Source organism: Hypanus sabinus, chromosome 27 (assembly GCF_030144855.1).
Source record: "Hypanus sabinus isolate sHypSab1 chromosome 27, sHypSab1.hap1, whole genome shotgun sequence".
Classification (NCBI taxonomy): Eukaryota; Metazoa; Chordata; class Chondrichthyes; order Myliobatiformes; family Dasyatidae; genus Hypanus; species Hypanus sabinus.
In genome coordinates, this window is record NC_082732.1 from 45,349,202 (window position 1) to 45,368,879 (window position 19,678).

Below are 19,678 nucleotides of genomic sequence, written 5' to 3' on the forward strand. Positions count from 1 at the left end.
ATCAAAGTACATATATATCATCATATACAACCCTGAGATTCATTTTCTTGTGGGCATACTCAATAAATGTATAGAATAAAAACAATAACAGATCAATGAAAGACTTCTTTTTCCGTGCCAAGCTGTTAAACTGCCTAATCCCATCGACCTGTACTCAGAGCATAGCCCTCAATATCCCTCCCATCAATGTACCTATCCAAACTTCTCTTAAACGTTGAAATCAAACTCATATCCAACACTTCCTCTGGCCGCTCGTTCCACGCTCTCACCACCCTTAGTGAAGATCTTCTCCCTCAGGTTTCCCCAGTTTTTGGTTGAGAAGCGTAAACATTCACCAGCACTGAGGGAAGCACGTCAAAGGAAATTCATTTTGTAAGATGTCCAAAGGTACTCTATAGGAGCATTATCAAACAAAATCGTGTGATTTAAAGTTGCCCAACATACTGTGATAGAAAGGGAACAATGTAGTCAAAGAGCCACCAGCTGCATTTGGATACAGACACACGGATGAGAGGGATCGGAAATTTGCCAGTGCCCCAACATCGGATGCACTTAGGAACATACACATGGATGAGAAAATTCAGACAGATCGGAGATTCGCCAGTGCCTCAACACCGGTTTGCCAGTGCTCAATAGCTGGCAGAATAAGTGAGGGGCGGTCACACCAACAACAAAGGGCCTTCCTCTGGCCTGGAAGTAACAGCCTGTAGCTTTGCAACCTAATCTGTTCCTCTCTGAGGTACAGTTTCTATCCCCAGACCCCTGTGATTTCTTCCTTACTGTCTGTCCATCACTGCCACAACTACAGGCCTGAGGTGTCCTTTCACCTCTGCCATTCAATAATTCACCTTGCATTTTCCAGAAGGTCTGCTGGTCTCCCAACTGCTCTGAAGAGGTGGTTTGACTTCACTAGTTTCCGTCTTGTGATTTTTGTTTCACCCACAGGCCATCCAGAAAAAGAACCCCAGGTACAGTGACATGAAGGAGGACACAGTCTGGTCGATGGAACACCTGAACGACTACATTAATGAGAAGTACATGCAAGCAAAAGGTCTTCCAAAGAACTGGGTCTTCACTGTGTTTGCTGTAAGTGTGCATTCCCTACCTGCTGCTCTCACCAGATGGTGCTCTGTAATCATATCTACGTACACTGGCCTTTACTGATCCGGGAATGAAAGAGTTAACGTGTAATGAGTCTTTGATAGCTCTGAGCCTGTACTCACTGGTGTACAGAAGAATGAGGGGGAACTCATTGAATATTGAAAGGCTTAGATAGAGTGGATGTGGAGAGAATGTTTCCTATAGTGGGACCAGAGGGCACAGTCTTAGAATGAAGGAACATCCATTTAGAACAGAGATGAGGAGGAATTTCAAAAGCCAAGGGGTAGTGAATCTGTACAATTCATTGCCACAGACGGCTGTGGAGGCCATGACATTGAGTATATTTAAAGCAGAGGTTATTAGGTCCTTGATTAGCCAGGGTGTCAAAAGTTATGGGGAGAAGGCAGGAAATCTGGGTTGAGAGGGAAAATAAATCAGCCATGATGGAATGGAGGAGCAGAATCGATGGGCCAAATGGTCTTATTCTGCTCCTGTGTCTTATGGTCTAACTGGATTGTGTTGTGGTCGCTAGGCTGGCAATGAGAAGTGATCCCATGATTTTTTAAAATATTGTCAGATGGAACCATTGAACAAACTAGGAAAGATTGTTCTAGATGTGAGTGAGGGCACCTCCTGACTCTGGGTCAGTGATGATTTCCATGGCAACATGTGCTGCCCCTGGCCTTTTGGCCAGTCAGACAATTGTTTTCAAACTAAGGCTGTAGGTTATTTGTGCTTCGTGCTGAATGGAAGCACTGATTCAGTGGTTTTATTTACTTATTTAGAAATGCAGTGTGGAATAGACCCTCTGGCCCAACCACCCACACTGCCCAGCAACCCCCAAGAGCCCCAATTTAACCCAAACCTAATCACGGACAATTTACAATAACCTACTGGGCAAGGCTCTGGACTGTGGTGCGCACCGGGGAAAACCCTCCCATGGCACGGGGAGGACAGTGTGTGGAATATGTGGAATGCTCTGCCCCAGAAGGCAGTGGAGGCCAAGTCTCTGGATGCATTCACGAGAGAGTTACATAGAGCTCTTATAGATAGCGGGGTCAAGGGATATCGGGAGAGGGCAGGAACGGGGTACCGATTGTGTATGATCAGCCATGATCACCATGAATGGTGGTGCTGGCTAGAAGGGCTGAATGGCCTACTCCTGCACCTACTGTCTATTGTCTATTGACAGAGACTTCTCACAGTGGATGCTGGGATTGGACTCCAAACTCCGATGCCTCAAGCTGTAATAATGTTGTGTTAACGCTACAGTGTTGGGGATGAGGAGCATTTGTCCCTGATAGGGATAGGCCTGTGGCTCCTTGATGTATAAAGTCCACCAATGCTGTTAGACCCAAGTGAACCTTTGGGTGCTAAGCTACCCTTCTCCTCCTGACTCTGAGGATGGGACCTGCTGCCTCAGGCACACACAGGATCAAGGATCAGCTTTATTCACCATTCACATTTACGTGGATTAGAAATTTGCTGTGGTGTGTTGTTGTAACATGCAACAAAAACAAGATTTAACAATTATAAAGAATTATATAAAAATCAAGTTAGAAGTTAAAATACAGATGTGCAATAAAATGTGCATAAGTACATAAATAGCAGCATGTATTTACAATATAAACAGCTTTATAAATAGTGGTTAAAGTGTTTTACAGAGCATTGCAGTGATTGGGGTAATGGATGGAGGAGGCATGGGGTATGGGGGTTAACTAGTGTGGAACACTACCCGGAGGATCCGTAATAGCCCACGAACGGGTCAGGCACTACCTGACTTCAGATTCTGAGATATGGATCCGGGATCTCTAGCCAGACAGATGTGGACTTTTCATAGACTCAGGACTTGCCAAGGTTCTTTACACACTGCAGTGTTTTAGAAGAGCTGTCATTTAACAAAGGGAAAAGAACAATTAATTAGCAGATGCCAATGTCCGGCAAACTATAACATAAATGAGTCAGATAACTTGTGTTAGAAAAACATTGGCCAGAACTTCAAGAAAACCCCTTTGTTTTTCTGAAAACTGCTGCAGAATTAGGACGTGGTCCCAGGGTAACCATTGGGATCCTCTGCATTCTTTGTGAAGAACGGGCAGTTTAATGCCTTATCCAATGGACCCCACTTGTTGAAGTGTAGCACCCACAGGCTCAGCCTGGCTTTGGATCTCGTTTCTGGCATGATAATTAAACTTACAGCCTCTAGCTGTTTCATCTTCAGCCTGACCCAAAACAGGCTGCAAGTCCCTTTAGCAGGGAGTTGGATAGGTCAGCAGTCAAAGACTTTGCACGGCTACAGGGTGGTGGAATCAGTGAGCTGCTCAGGTAAGAGTTGCCACAGACAAGATGGGCCAGAAGGAGTCCTCCTGACCTCTAATGTTCTGTCACTCCAGGGAGAGTAGGAATGTTGAGAAGGGATGATGGTAGGAAAGGGGTAAACAGAGTACGAGTGCTCTCCCTTGGAAATGAGATCAGGAGCCTGAATGAAAAAGTGCTATTGAAAACTCTACACCTTCCTTGCAGAAGAGAATGCAGCAAATCATGGCACAGTGTTTCTCTGCTGTCAAGGGGAAACTGGAATGTAAACTTGGCTTGTTCGATCTATTGGGCTGCGACTTTATCATTGATCACGACTTCAAGGTAATGTCCCGTTTCCTCCTTCTCTGTCACCAGCTTTGCTTCATTATCAGAGTCCAGTCATTTATTCAGAATCAGAATCAGGTTTAATATATCTGGCATATGTTGTGACTTTTGTTGTGTTACAACAATAATAAAAAAATTATAAATGATAAAAAGATTTATAAATTAAATTAAGTAAAAAGAGAACAAAACAATATTCAGGTAGTCTTCATGGTTTCATAGTCCATTCAGTAATCTGATGGCAGAGGGGAAGAAGCTGTTCCTGAAACGTTGAGTGTGTGCCTTCAGGCTCCTGTACCTCCTTCCTGATGGTAGCAGTGAGAAGAGGGTATGGCCGGGGTGATGGGGGACCTTAATGATTGATGCCGCCTTTCTGAGGCATCATCTTTTGCAGATGTCCTCAATTGTGGGAAGGTAGTGCCCATGATGGAATTGACTGAGTTTACACCTTTCTGCAGCTTTTTCCAATCCTGTGCAGTGGCCTCTCCATACCAGGCAGTGATGCAACCAGTAAGAATGCTCTTCACAGTACATTGTGTACACAACATAGAGGGAACTTTGGCTGCTTCAAAAGTCCAATGTGTGCTACACCTCCACTCATCACAAAACCTTTGTACTATAGTGTGAAATCCTTTATGTGCCCCTACCTCAGGCAGTTGATTCCAAACCCCCATCCCCTTCAGCATGGTCTTCCACCATGGGCCCCTCAGACTCACATTGCCCACACTCCAGCTCCCAGAATGCACGCTTATCAGCTCTCAGGGAAGTATATGGTAACATATACCTCCTTTGAAAATAAATTTACTTTGCACTTTGAACTTTTGAAAGTTGGCCACTGGCCTGTGGTGAGGAGTATACCACATCACTCCCACTCCCCAACTACAAATTTGATTATTCTTCCCCCACCTTCCCATCCAAAAGCTCCAGCAGCCAACCCTTAACCTGCCCCTTCTCCATCACCTTGCTCCTACTCCAAACCCATGATTTCTGACCCCTGACATTTCTTCTTGAACATTACACATATCACAATACAACCAGAACCAAGTCCCTATGGTGCCTGGGACCGTTCAGATCATCCTGGAGCTGCAGGAATGGGGGTGGTTTTCCACTGGTGACCTTGGAGACCCCAACTTCCTGGGTACAGATCATATGAAAACACAGTTGACTGGGTTCACTGAGAATTCACTGGGATGGAAAGGGCCTCGCTTCCTGCTGACATCCTCATTTGCCCAAGATGGTAATAGCACTTTCCTGGGATGTTAACACCGGCAGTTGGCAGGTAACCAGTGAGTGACTGACTGCTCAGCTTGGCCCCATTAGCTGGTTATGAGTGGGAAACAGCGACCTCTAGTGGACATAGGGGTGAAGCTCATGCTGGAAGCAGTCAGGGAACGGTGACTAACTAGATCCACAGTTCACCTCGCAAGTGCTGCAGAACCACATGCAGAATACCACAGGGACAGGGAGTTCAGTAAATGACCAGAGCAGGATCAGCTTTATTATCACTGGCATTGTGTAGCTCGTGAAATGTGTTCCTTGTACAATCAAAATTACCTACAAGCTGCTCATGTAAATAAACAGTACAAAAGACAGACAATAAGATAGTGTTTTTGGGTTCAGGACTGTTCATAAATCTGATGGCAGAAGGCAAGAAACTGTTCTTAAATTATTGAGTGTGGTTCTTCAGGCTCCTGTACCACCTCCCTGATGGTAGTAATGAGAAGAGGGCATGTCTCAAATCAGAATCAAGTTTATTATCACTGACCCATCATCCTTAAAAACGATGCCACCCTCTTGGGCTTGGCCTAATGAGGATGTTCTTGATGGCAGGGAAGGTTGTTCCCATGATGGAGCTGGCTGTAGAGGAGGTTCACCAGAATGATTACCAGAATTCATTATGAGGAGCGTTTGATATCTCTGGAATCCAGAAGGATGGGGGTGGGGGGGGGGGGGGGGTCAAGTCTCACTGAAAGGCCTGGATAAAGTGACCAGGGACATATTTCTGCCATCAGTATAAGAGTCTAGGATCTAATGGCACAGCCTCAGTGTAAAGGGACGTCCCTTTAGAACTTAGGCTGAAGAGAAATTTACTCAGTCAGAGGGTAGTGAATCTATGGAATTCTTTCCTACAAAGGGAGGACTGTAGAGGCCATCATTGAGTGTATTTAAGGCAGAGACTCATAGATTCTTGATTGACCATAGACCATAGAAAACTACAGCATATTACAGGCCCTTCGGCCTACAATGTTGTGCCGACCATGTAACCTGCCTAGAATTTCCCCACCGTATAGCCCTCTATTTTTCTAATCTCCATGTACCTACCTAAGAGTGTCTTAAAAGACCCCATTGTACCTGCCACTACCACCTTCACTGGCAGTGTATTCTACACACCCACCACTCTCTGTATAAAAAACTTACTGGTTAAGGAGTTAAAGCAGGAGAATGCGTTAGAAACAAAAGTCAGCAATGATTGAATAGTAGAGCAGACTTGATGGGCCGGATGGTCTAATTCTGCTCCGATATCTCATGGTCTTTGATCTTAAAGCCTGATGGATACCAACCAGCAACAACAGCTGTACCTGTCAGTCTCAACATTTACCATTGGGTTACCTCCTTAATCAGGAGAGATTACCAAAAAAATTAATTCATTTGTTGTGTCATCATCCCTGGTAAGTTCTCATCCTACTAGGTCAGCAACAATTATCCAACTCACACATAGAGTCATAGAGAAATACAGCTCAGAAACAGGCCTTTTGGCCCATTTAGTCCATGCCAAACCATTTAAACTGCTAAGTCCCATCAACCTACGCTTGGATAATAGCCTTCTATATCCCTCCCATTGCAACCTTTCCTGTGCCATGGACCAATATCATTAATCAAGGGGTCTGTGAAACTCAGGTTGGAAACCTGTGTTCCCATCCATGTACATATCCAAACTTCTCTTGTGTTGAAATTGAGCTTGCATGCACACCTACGCTGGCAGCTCATTCCACACTCTCACAACCCTCTGACTGAGGGTTTCCCCTCATGTTCCCCTTAAATTTTTCACCTTTCACCCTTAACCCATGACCTCTACTTGTAGTCCCACCCTACTACAGTGGAAAAAGCTTGGCTGCACTTACCCTATCTATACCCCTCATAATTTTGTATATCTCTATTAAATCTACCCTCAATCTCCTACTTTCCAAGGAATAAAATCCTAACCTCTTCAATGTTTCCTTGTAACTCTGTTCCTCTTCTCCCAGCACCATCCTTACAAATTGTATTCTTTCAACTTTGTTTACATTGTTTTTGTAGGTAGGTGACCAGAACTGCACAGAACACCCCAAATTAGGCCTCACCAACGTCTTGGTATGACTTCAACACAACATCCCATCTCCTGTACTCAGTACATTGATTTAAGAAGGCTGATGTGCCAAAAGCTTTCTTTACGACCGTATCTACCTGATTTGTGAATAGTGATTCTGGTGTGAAATAATTTGTAGTTGGTTTATTATTGTCACAGGTACTGAGGCACAGAGTGAAGCTGGGTTGGTGTGTCAGTACTGAGGTAGTGCATAAGGAACAAAAAGTAACAGAATGCAGAATGTGGAGTAATGTGCACAAAATGCTGGAGCAACTCAGCATATCAGACAGCATCTATGGAGAGGAATAAACAGTTGTGCTTTAGGTTGGCACCCTTCACCAGAATCCTGTGTTCGGTTACAGAGAGTATGCAGCGCAGGTAGACAATAAGGTGCATATAAGAATTAATACAGATTGTGAAAATCTTAGACACAGAAATAGAAAGACTTCTCTGCAAAGTATGAACTAGACGGAGGTGGAAGATGGTGTTCCCGTCTCTACCCAATCCCGGATATGTGAGACGGGAAGGTGAGCAAGCTCACTGCTAACTCGGTATTTGATGTATTCCAGGTCTGGTTGTTGGAGATGAATGCTAATCCATCTCTACAGAGACATTGTTCAGTTCTCAAAACAGTCATTCCTAAAGTCGTCTACGAGGCTCTTGGTAAGATGATTATTGCTTTGATCATTCTGCTGTAGAAAAAGATTGTGGCATAGATAATTTTCCAAGCAGTGCAGGATTGATTTTATAAACTAAAGGAACAGAGGATCTTAAAGACCACATCCATAGATCCCTCAAAATTGCTGTGTTAGTTGGTAGGATTGTTAATAAGGTGTATGGGTGTTGGCTTTCATTAGTCAGGAGATGGAGTTCAAGAGCTGTGAGATAATGTTGCAGCTCTATCAAATCTTGCCTAGACCACACTTAGAGTATTTAGTTCATTATAGGAAGGATGGGCAAGTTTTAGAGAGGCTGCAGAAGAGATTCACCAGGATGCTGCCTGGATTAGAGAGGGTGCAGAGGAGATTCACCAGGATGCTGCCTGGATTAGAGAGGGTGCAGAGGAGATTCACCAGGATGCTGCCTGGATTAGAGAGGGTGCAGAGGAAATTCACCAGGCTGCTGCCTGGATTAGAGAGGGTGCAGAGGAGATTGACCAGGATGCTGCCTGGATTAGAGAGGGTGCAGAGGAGATTGACCAGGATGCTGCCTGGATTAGAGAGGGTGCAGAGGAGATTCACCAGGATGCTGCCTGGATTAGAGAGGGTGCAGAGGAGATTTACCAGGATGCTGCCTGGATTAGAGAGGCTGCAGAAGAGATTCAACAGGCTGCTGCCTGGATTATAGAGGGTGCAGAGGAGATTCACCAGGATGCTGCCTGGATTAGAGAGGGTGCAGAGGAGATTTACCAGGATGCTGCCTGGATTAGAGAGGCTGCAGAAGAGATTCACCAGGCTGCTGCCTGGATTATAGAGGGTGCAGAGGAGATTCACCAGGATGCTGCCTGGATTAGAGAGGGTGCAGAGGAGATTCACCAGGATGCTGCCTGGATTAGAGAGGGTGCAGAGGAGATTGACCAGGATGCTGCCTGGATTAGAGAGGGTGCAGAGGAGATTCACCAGGATGCTGCCTGGATTAGAGAGGGTGCAGAGGAGATTCACCAGGATGCTGCCTGGATTAGAGAGGATGCAGAGGAGATTCACCAGGATGCTGCCTGGATTAGAGAGGGTGCAGAGGAGATTCACCAGGATGCTGCCTGAATTAGAGAGGGTGCAGAGGAGATTCACCAGGATGCTGCCTGGATTAGAGAGGGTGCAGAGGAGATTCACCAGGATGCTGCCTGGATTAGAGAGGGTGCAGAGGAGATTCACCAGGATGCTGCCTGGATTAGAGCGGGTGCAGAGGAGATTCACCAGGATGCTGCCTGGATTAGAGAGCACAGGTTGAACGTGCTGGGGCTCTCCTCTTCAGAGAGAAGGAAGCTGAGAGGTGACAGCTCCATAAAGGCACCTCTCATCCTCCTTTGCCAGGCCTGGACAAGATGATAAGAAGCACAGATCAAGTGGACTGCCAGAGAGTTTTTACCAGGGCAGGAAAAGCTAATAGGAGATGACATAATTTTAAAGTGATTGGTGGAAAATACATTAAATCACAAAAAAAGGGAAAGTCTGTAGATGCTGGAAATCCAAGCAACGCACACGGGAAGTGTAAGAGGGTTGTCAGAAGTAGGTTTTTTACACAGTGGTGGGTGCATGGAATGCCCTGCCAGGGGTGGTGGTAGAGGCAGGTATATTAGGGACATTTGTGAAGCTCTTGGATAGGCACGTGGATGATAGAAAAATGAAGGGCTATGTGAGAGGGACAGGTTAGATAGATCTTAGGTTAAAAGGTCAGCACAACATCATGGGCTGACTGTGCAGTAATGTTCTCTTTTCTATGTTAAATGGTCACACTGGTGTATTCAACAATATTCTTCTCTTTATTTTCAGAATTGGTAGTTGAGATATTCAGGAAGTGCAATAAAGGACTAAAAGTCTTACCACTCCAGTCCCAGAAAGACTTTGTCTTGTTGCATAACAGTAATCTTCGAGGAAACCTCACAAGATCCAAGCCAGTCATTACAGAAAGGAACACGTCCTCTGCAGCTCTAAAGCAGCCTCTGTGTCCCTTGAACCGAGCTGCTAGCAAGCCTGTGAAGAAGGTGTCTCCTTCATCAGATTCTGTGGTTGCTCCTGCAAAGATTCTGCGAAGCACAGTTTCCCTGGTCTCCTACAGGAAGCTGCCAGCTATACAACTCAGTCTGAACCTGTGCACAGACAGACACGATCACCACACCCAAGGGCAGCTCCGAGTCAGCAGAAACTTGGAACCCCTCAGACCAACGCCTTCTGTTGGGCAAATAAAACCCTTACGCAGTAGAAGCCCCTTCATGAACTCCCAGCAAGGTCCCAGGCCCCAGGGCATCTCTTTGATGAGGAATACCTTTCACCCTCACTTCAACAAGATGGCTGCCAAAGCATCTGAGCTCAAGGGAAGACCCAAAGAGGAAGAAATAGCATCAGGTGATGCCGCCTAGAAAGGCGTGGCTCTCTGAATAGTTCATTCACAAGAAGGGCCACCTCAGCTCTTGTTTACAAACCTTTAATGCTACAACATTAGCATTTCTCTCAGAAACCCATGGGAGTGTTGTAATGTTCATTCATTGTTCAGCATAATAGAAATATATCATCCTGAAATTCTTTTCATTTGTAAACATCCATGAAAACAGAGGAGAGCCCTGAAGAATGAATGACAGTTAAACGTTAGAACCCCAAAGCCCCTCCAGCTTCCCCCCCCCCACACACACACAAGTAGCAGCAAGGCAACAACTCCTCCTCCCCCACCAGCGAGAAAGCACTGGTGCCCTCCACCGAGCACTCAACATGCAGCCAAGTATTAATAAAGACACGGACTCACAGTACCCCAAAGACTACTTGTTCACCCGGTAATTCAATATACCACAGAGTCTCTCCCAAATAAGGGAAGAAGAGGTGTCCCCATTTCACGGCGACAGGGAAGACAGAACAAAACAACTCGTCAATTTATGGTGTTAAAAGTTTGTTGTGTCGCTTTTTACTGACCTCTGTGCCCAAAGACCTCAGGTCTCTGGGCACACAGCCAGCAGCCAGCTTGCTGCTTACGATCTTCCGTCTCCCACGACACATCAGATAGCAGCACTGACCTCGAATCCACCCGCCTCCAGAGCCACGGAAATCCAGCACCCTCAAGGTGCGCTAGTCTTCCAGGCCGTGTCCTTGGCATATCGAAAAGCGGCCAGTCGTGAAGCCCTGAGAGCGGGTCCCATTTCCACAAAGAACCAAAGTCAGCGTGTAACTCCAGGTCAGGGTCTTCAAAAGAACCTTGAAGAAGAAAAAAGGAGATATTAAAGATAGAAGTAGAGCTGTTTCCAAAGATGCAAGCAAGGGAGTTGCCATTGGGCACCATCATCCTAAGCTCCAGCCTCCTCAGATGAGGTACTTGTGGAGTATAAGAAATGCAAGAGAACACTGAAGAACAAAATCAGGAAGGTGAAAAGAAGACATGAGGTGGCCCAGCAGACAAGGCGAAGGAGAATCCTCACTGATTCTACAGATATGTTAAGATCAAAAGGATTGCAAGAGACAAAATTGGTCCTCTGGAAGATCAGAACAGTGACCAGTGTTGTGTCTCAGAGATATGTTCTGAGACCCCTTCTCTTTGTGATTTTTATAAATGGCTTGGATGAGGAAGTGGAGGGATGGGTTAGTAAATTTGCTGATGACACAAAGGTTGGGGGTGTTGTTACAGAGGTAATGTTACAGCTGTATAGGACCCTGGTCAGACCCCACTTGGAGCACTGTGCTCAGTTCTGGTCACCTCACTACAGGAAGGATGTGGAAGCCACAGAAAGGGTGCAGAGGAGATTTACAAGGATGTTGCCTGGATTGGGGAGCATGCCTTATGAGAATAGGTTGAGTGAACTTGGCCTTTTCTCCTTGGAGTGATGAAGGATGAGAGGTGACCTGATAGAGGTGTATAAGATGATGAGAGGCATTGATCATGTAGATAGTCAGAGGCTTTTTCCCAGGGCTGAAATGACTAGCACGAGAGGGCATAGTTTTAAGGTGCTTGGAAGTAGGTACAGAGGAGATGTCAGAGGTAAGTTTTTTACACAGAGAGTGGTGAGTGCATGGAAAGGGCTGCCAGTGGAGCCAGTGGCTGACTGTGGAGGAGGCAGATACGATAGGGTCTTTTAAGAGACTCCTGCATAGGTACATGGAGCTTAGAAAAATAGAGGGCTATGGGTAACCTTAGGTAATTTCTAAAGTAAGCACATGTTCAGCACAGTATTGTGGGCCGAAGGGTCTGTATTGAGCTGTAGGTTTTCTATGTTTCTAAACTCAACAGAAAATGTCCCTATTTGGATGGTATCAGATATTTTTGTGGAATAAAGAAAATCTTTTTTTATCCTGATGCCTCCCTCATTCTATTTCAGCACTATGGCCATATTTCTCAGTTGCAAAGATCACATAATTCAGTTGCAGGAATTGACCTGTTTCAGAGCATAGGGCCACTGGAATTCATTGGTAAATTAATTAGTAACTTGGTTTATTATTGTAACATGTATCAAGGTACAGTGGAAAAACTTTGTCTTGCTTGCTGTCCATCAAGATCAAGTCATCACATGGTGCAGTGGGGTAAAACCAGGTAAGACAATAACAAATTGGAGGAAAGTCCAGACAGCCTGTCAGTGGTAGGGTTTTTTACACAGAGAGTGGTGGGTGTGTGAAGCACACTGGTCGGGCGGTGGTAGAGGCAAATACATTAGAGGTATTCAAGGAACTCTTAGATAGACATGTGGATAAAAGAAAAAAGAAAAATAGAGAGCTAAGGGTTAGATTGATCCTAGAGAAAGTTAAATATGGGCTGTTGGGCCTGAATGATATTGTATTGTGTTCTTCAATGGAGAAAAAGGTGTCACAGCTACAGAGAAAATGGCTGTGCTGGCAGGTGCAAGATCACAAGGTCAATTGGGAGGTCAGGAGTCCTTTTTATCATATTAGGGGTCCATTCAGTCATCTTATAAGAGGGGGTTAGAAGCTGCCTTGAACCTGGAAGTCTCATGCCATCAGGGAGAATGTCTGGGGTGGATGAGGGTTTTGATTATGCTGGCTACTTTACCATGGCAACAAGAAGTATGGACAGAGATTATGGAGGGTAGTCTTGTTTCTGTGATGTGCTGACCTGTGTCCACAGCTCTCTGCGGTTTCATTTGCTCATGCGCAGAGCAGTTGCCGTACCAAGTCGTGATCCATCCATTTCTCTAGAGTGGTGGGGACATGCTGAATTTGCTTAGCCTTCTCAAGAAGTAGAGGCATTGGAGAGATTTCTAGGCTGTGGATTCTATGTGGTTGGACCAGGAAAGGTCCAATTATAGTGATGTTCTCTTCTAGGAACGTGAAGCTCTCAACCCTTTCAAATGCAACACCATTGGTGTAGACGGGAGCATGTGCACCCCTCCCCCATTCCTGAGGTCAAAGACCAGCTCTTTTGTTTTGTTGATGTTGAGGGGAAAGGTTGTCATCATGACAACATGACACTAGGTTGTCTATCTTCTTCCTGTACTCTAACTGATGGTTATTTGAGATATGGCTCACTGGGATGGCATCACCTGTGAACCTGTAGACAGCATTGAAGCAGAATCTGGCCACTCAGTCGAGAGTGTACAGGGAGCAGAGGAGGGGCCTGAGGACTCACTATTGTGGAATACCAGTTTTTAGGATAATTGTGGTGATGTTTCTTCAGATTAATAAAGTGCAAAACAGATGTGAGAGTGACATTGGACCATTGGAAAATGATGGAGAGGTAGTAATGAGGGACAATGAGATGGTGGACAAACTGAATAGGTATTTTACATCATTCTTCACTGTGGAAAACACTAGCAGCATGGTGGAAGTTCCAGGTGTCAGCAATCATGAAGTGTGTGAAGCTAGCATTGCTAGGAGAGACAGGAAACTGAGAAGTCTGAAAGTAAATACATCACTTGGACTAGATGGCGTCCAGGGTTCTGGTCAGGGTTCTCCATATATTAGTAGTGATCTTTAAAGAATCACTAGATTCTCCAATGCTTCTGGATGACTGAAAATTGCAAATATTACTCCACTCTTCATGAAGGGAGAGAGACAGAAGAAGGGAAATGATAGGCCAGTTAGTCTGACATCAGTGGTTGGAAAGATGGAGTTGATTATTAAGGATGAGGTCTCAGGGTACTTGAAGGCTCATGATAAAATAGGCCGAAGTCAGCATGGTTTCTTCAGGGGAAAATAACAAGCAGGATAGACAAAGGAGAATTGATTGATGTTGTTTACTTAGATATTCAGAAGGAGTTTGACAAGGTGACACACTTAAGCCTGCTTAGTAAGCTAAGAGCCCATGATATTACAGGAAAGATTCTAGCATAGATAAAACAGTGGCTGACTGGCAGGAGGCAAAGAATGGGAATAAAGGGAGCCTTTTCTGGTTGGCTGCTAGTGGTGTTCCACAAGGGTCTGTGTTGGGACCGATGCTTTTTACATTATATGTCAATGATTTGGATGATGGAATTAATGGCTTTGTTAGAAAGTTTGCAGACAACATGAAGATAGGCAGAGAAACAGAGGTAGCTTTGAGTAAGTAGAAAGGCTACAGAAGGTTACAGATTAGGAGAATGGGCAAAGGAAAAACAGGTGGAATATCATGTTTAGGAAGAAAGGATCAGATGGGTCTATTGAGGAATATAGGGTAGTAAGAAAGCTTAAAAAGGGGCTGAGAAGAGCAAGAAGGGGGCATGAGAAGGCCTTGGCAAGTAGGGTAAAGGAAAACCCCAAGGCATTCTTCAATTATGTGAAGAACAAAAGGATGACGGGACGGAAGGTAGGACTGATTAGAGATAAAAGTGGAAAGATGTGCCTGGAGGCTGTGGAAGTGAGTGAGGTCCTCAATGAATACTTCTCTTTGGTATTCACCACTAAGAGGGAACTTGATGACGGTGAGGACAATATGAGTGAGGTTGATGTTCTGGAGCATGTTGATATTAAGGGAGAGGAGGTGTTGAAGTTGTTAAAATATTTTTGGACAGGTAAGTCCCCGGGGCCTGACGGAATATTCCCCAGGCTGCTCCACGAGGTGACGGAAGAGATTGCTGAGCCTCTGGCTAGAATCTTTATGCCCTCGTTGTGCATGGGAATGGTACCGGAGGATTGGAGGGAGGCAAATGTTGTCCCCTTGTTTAAAAAAGGTAGTAGGGATAGTCCAGGTAATTATAGACCAGTGAGCCTTACGTCTGTGGTGGGAAAGCTGTTGGAAAAGATTCTTAGAGATAGGATCTTTGGGCATTTAGAGAATCATGGTCTGATCAGGGACAGTCAGCATGGCTTTGTGAAGGGCAGATCGTGCCTAACAAGCCTGATAGAGTTCTTGGTGAGGAGCTGACCAGGCACATAGATGAAGGTAGTGCAGTGGATGTGATCTACATGGATTTTATTAAGGCATTTAACAAGGTTCCACAAGGTAGGCTTATTCAGAAAGTTAGAAGGCATGGGATCCAGGGAAGTTTGGCAAGGTGGATTCAGAATTGGCTTGCCTGCAGAAGGCAGAGGGTCGTGGTGGAGGGAGTAATTTAGATTGGAGGGTTGTGACTAGTGGTGTCCCACAAGGATCTGCTCTGGGACCTCCACTTTTTGTGATTTTTATTAACGTCCTGGATGTGGGGGTAGAAGGCTGCGTTGGCAAGTTTGCAGATGACACAAAGGTTGGTGGTGTTGTAGATAGTGTTGAGGATTGTCGAAGATTGCAGAGAGACATTGATAGGATGCAGAAATGGGCTGAGAAGTGGCAGATGGAGTTCAACCCAGAGAAGTGTGAGGTGGTACACATGGGAAGGTCAAACTCCAAGGCAGAGTACAAAGTAAATGGCAGGATACTTGATAGTGTGGAGGAGCAGAGGGATCTGGGGGTACATGTCCACAGATCCCTGAAAGTTGCCTCACAGGTAGATAGGGTAGTTAAGAAAGCTTATGGGGTGTTAGCTTTCATAAGTCGAGGGATAGAGTTTAAGAGACACGATGTAATGACGCAGCTCTATAAAACTCTAGTTAGGCCACACTTGGAGTACTGTGTCCAGTTCTGGTCGCCTCAGTATAGGAAGGATGTGGAAGCATTGGAAAAGGTACAGAGGAGATTTACCAGGATGCTGCCTGGTTTAGAGAGTATGGATTATGATCAGAGATTAAGGGAGCTAGGGTTTTACTCTTTGGAGAGGAGGAGGAGAGGAGACATGATAGAGGTGTACAAGATATTAAGAGGACCAGAGTGGACAGCCAGTGCCTCTTCTGCAGGGCACCACTGCTCTGTACAAGAGGACATGGCTTTAAGGTAAGGGGAGGGAGTTTCAAGGGGGATGTTAGGGGAGGGTTTTTCACTCAGAGAGTGGTTGATGCGTGGAATGCACTGCCTGGGTCAGTGGTGGAGGCAGATACTCTAGTGAAGTTTAAGAGACTACTAGACAGGTATGTTGGGGAATTTAAGGTGGGGGGTTAATGGGAGGCAGGGTTTGAGGGTCAGCACAACATTGTGGGCCGAAGGGACTGTATTGTGCTGTACTATTCTATGTTTTATGTGTCAGGAAGAGTATGGTCACACACTTTGGTAAAGAAATGAAAGGGTTGATTATTTTCTAAATGGTGAGAAAATACAAAAAACTGAGACACAAAGGGACTTGGGAGTCCTTGTGCAGGATTCCCTAAAGGTTAATTTGCAGGTTGAGTCTGTGTTGAGGAAAGCAAATGCAATGTTAGCATTTATTTCAAGAGGTCTAGAACATAAAAGCAAGGATGTAATGTTCTGGGCCCCTTTATCTTAGAAAGAGTGTGCTGAAGCAGGAGAGGGTTTAAAGGAGGGTCACGAAAATTATTTCAGGATTGAATGGCTGGTCACATGAAGAGCGTTTGATGGCTCTGAGTCTGGATTCACTGGAATTCGGAAGGATGAAGGGGTGACCTCATTGAAACCTATCAAATGGTGAATAGCCTTGACAGAGTGGATGTGGAGAGGATGTTTCCACTGTTGGGAGAGTCTAAGACCAGAGGACACATCTCAGAATAGAGGGATATCCTTTCAGAATGGAGATGAGGAAGAATTTCTTTAGCCGGAGAGTGGTGAATCTGTGGAATTCATTGCCACAGGCAGCTGTGGAGGCCAAGACTTTATGTATATTTAAGACAGAGGTTGATAGATCCTTGATTGGTCAGGGCAGGAAGGAGTACGGGGAAAAGGCAGGGGATTGGAGCTGAGAGGAATTTGAATCAGCCAATGTGAAATGGACAAGTAGTCTCGATGGGCCAAATGGCCTAGTTCTGCTCCTGTATCTTATGGTCTTAAGTTCTTGCCTGTTCTTTCTGATTGTTGTTTGTTAGTCTCTGTTTGCAGAGAGAGTTGTTAAATCCAATGGTTTTGAAACAATTTAAACATGTTGATGTTTTGGGTTGTATGAAGGTGGATAAAGCCCCAGAGCCTGATGAGATGTAACTCATGCTGCTGTAGGAATAAGGGAGGGGAAGTGAGAACCATCCTCAACATTGTCAATCTGCTTTTCATTCCTGCAATAATCCTTCGGTTTTCACCAACCTAACTCCGACGTGTTACTGGGTCACTCCAGAGGAAAGGATAGCCTCAGGCCTACATGAAACGCTCATGAGGCCTGGGTAGGGCAGTGAGGGAAGCCCAGAGAACTCTCTCACCACAGTCCATCAGTAAACCAGGCTCAGCCTGGGGAAAGGAGAAAGACGGAATGCACATATAGTTCCCAGATTTGTAATTTCTTTCTGAAGCAAGATGTCATCTTCTTGTATCTCAGCAAGTCTATAAAAAATAATGAACGGTCAGTGTTTAAGGACGAGACCCTTCAGCAGGACTCGGCCCAAAAGGTCAACTGCTTGTTTCCATAAATGCTGCCTGACCTGCTGAGTTCCTCCAGCATTTTGTATGTGTTACTCTGGATTATCAGCATCGGCAGAATCTTTTGTGCTTATAATATTTTCTTGTAACTTCCCTGAAATGTGACATGACCCAGAGAGAAGGACTTTGATGAGTCCCACGACATCTGCAGCTGGTCCTGGTGGCCAAAGGCTCTGGAAGGAACTTCTCGATAGAATCCACCTCTTCCCCCAGTTGTGACATCACACAGTCAGCATTGAGTGATGTCATGACTGGAGACCTTGGATTCTTGGAATGGTTTTCTGATTACTTCACTTAATGGCTTGATACTGGAAAGCTGTGACATCACACATGGTGAGCTACTCCTTCAGGAAATTCATAGGTGATCACAGTCAGCTGGGAGATATCACAGTATTGATGAACATCCTAATGCATTGCTGAAATTCGGGATCTTTACAAGGTATCCCATCTGCAACCAGTATTGGGTTTCACTACAAGATTCTATCAAAAATTATTTTACACTGACTGCTGTACTTCCATTTCCTGTGTCTTTCATAGAACTTTGTTATCTACATGCTGACACTGATAACAAGAGTTAAGGGTAATGTCTTTGTTTGCATTATTCACTTCTAACTGACTGGTGACACAATGGCATCAGCGTTGGATTCCGAAGCGAAGGCTCCAGAGTTCAAATCCAACTTGGGCCACCCCTGAGCATGCTTTCCATCCGTGCCGGGTTGAGTGTCGAGCTAGCCACTCGGCCTCATAAAAAATACAAGGGTCGAGTCAGGAACGTTTATATTGTGACCCTTAATCCGAAAGGAGACCAATCCTGACACCACGTGCCAGATAAGAATGGCTGGCTGTCTGGAGTGACACACTAAAAAAAACTTCTAACCAAAGGAGTAGGCAGTCTGTGGGCAAGGAGAGTGGACGATAATCATTACTTTCAGTGATTTTGTTCTTTTACATTTGCTCTGGTATCAGCGCCCTATGATACTGGGAACCACAGTGGAGGACAGGAGACATAAAGCCACAGTGCAAGGTGTGTGGATATCAGGTAGGGAGGATCACCTAAGGACAGGTGTGGATCAGAGAAAGCTGGTACCTGGCACCTTCGAACAGTGACATTGAAGAAACTCAGCAGATAGGAGCAGTACAATGTCAATGCAGGACAGGGAAGGCCAATTTCCAACATCACAGCAGTGACTGTACTACAATATGACACTTACATGTGCAATGCAGGAACAGGCCCTTCCGCCCATCGTGCATATGCCGACCCTAATACCAAATTGAACTAACCCTATCAGCCTGCACATGACCCATATCCCTCTATGACTCCTGACTGCCTTTGTTGAATCTACTTCCATCACCTCCCCAAGCACGTACCACTCTCTAGGTAAAAAATCTTGCCCTGCACATCTCTTTTGAACTTGCCCTCTCACCTTGCAGCTCTGTCCTCTGGTATTTGATGTTTAGCTCCCAGTTGATGGGGTGATAAAAGTCAAACTTTCAGTCCCTTCCATCTGGGGAGATGAGAGATGGAAAGACTTAAAGCATTAGCTTCATCATCGCTTTTGACCCCATGTCACATTGCTAGCAACAGAGAACATCACACCACAGCACAAAACAGCTGCTCTTATAAACGCAAGTTCAGTGTTCCCTCGTGATTAGTCACAACATTCCCTATGTGTTGATGTCACAGTGCCCCCTCACAGTGAACAATCCATGGACCTCTTACCTTCCCTGATTGTTAATGGATCAAACATTGTCCAATTTAATTCAAGACACTTTGTCAAAGACAGCAGGAATCTGTTGAGTGGGGATTAATGCTGACAGTTTCCAGCCTAGGGCACGTGTCATAAACCACTCATGCTTTGCTGTCTTTGGCTTACAACATAAAGCATTTCAGTAACGGGACACTCAGGCCAAGGAAGATATGGCCTTAACTCCAGATGAAAATTACTATTCCAACACAAGAGAATTACAGAACCATCTCTTAAGCAGTCAGCTGCACTTCCCGGAGGTAAAGCAGCGCCAGAGATCAACAGGTTGGTGAGAAATTGGTCCAGAGTACTGCAATAACTGCTAATACCAGAG

The 19,678-nt window shown here is 45.2% G+C and overlaps 1 protein-coding gene across 1 annotated transcript in view; it reads left to right on the forward strand.

The window, feature by feature from the left end:
* LOC132381917 (protein polyglycylase TTLL10-like) overlaps positions 1–11,899 on the forward strand; it is a 49,092-nt gene extending 37,193 nt beyond the window's left edge. The window contains exons 8-11 of the mRNA XM_059951630.1: positions 946–1,086; positions 3,625–3,741; positions 7,657–7,750; positions 9,577–11,899. Of these exons, the coding sequence (XP_059807613.1) occupies positions 946–1,086; positions 3,625–3,741; positions 7,657–7,750; positions 9,577–10,163 (939 nt within the window). The 3' untranslated portion in view covers positions 10,164–11,899. The remainder of the gene's footprint in view (positions 1–945; positions 1,087–3,624; positions 3,742–7,656; positions 7,751–9,576) is intronic.
* The last annotated feature ends 7,779 nt before the right edge of the window (positions 11,900–19,678 follow it).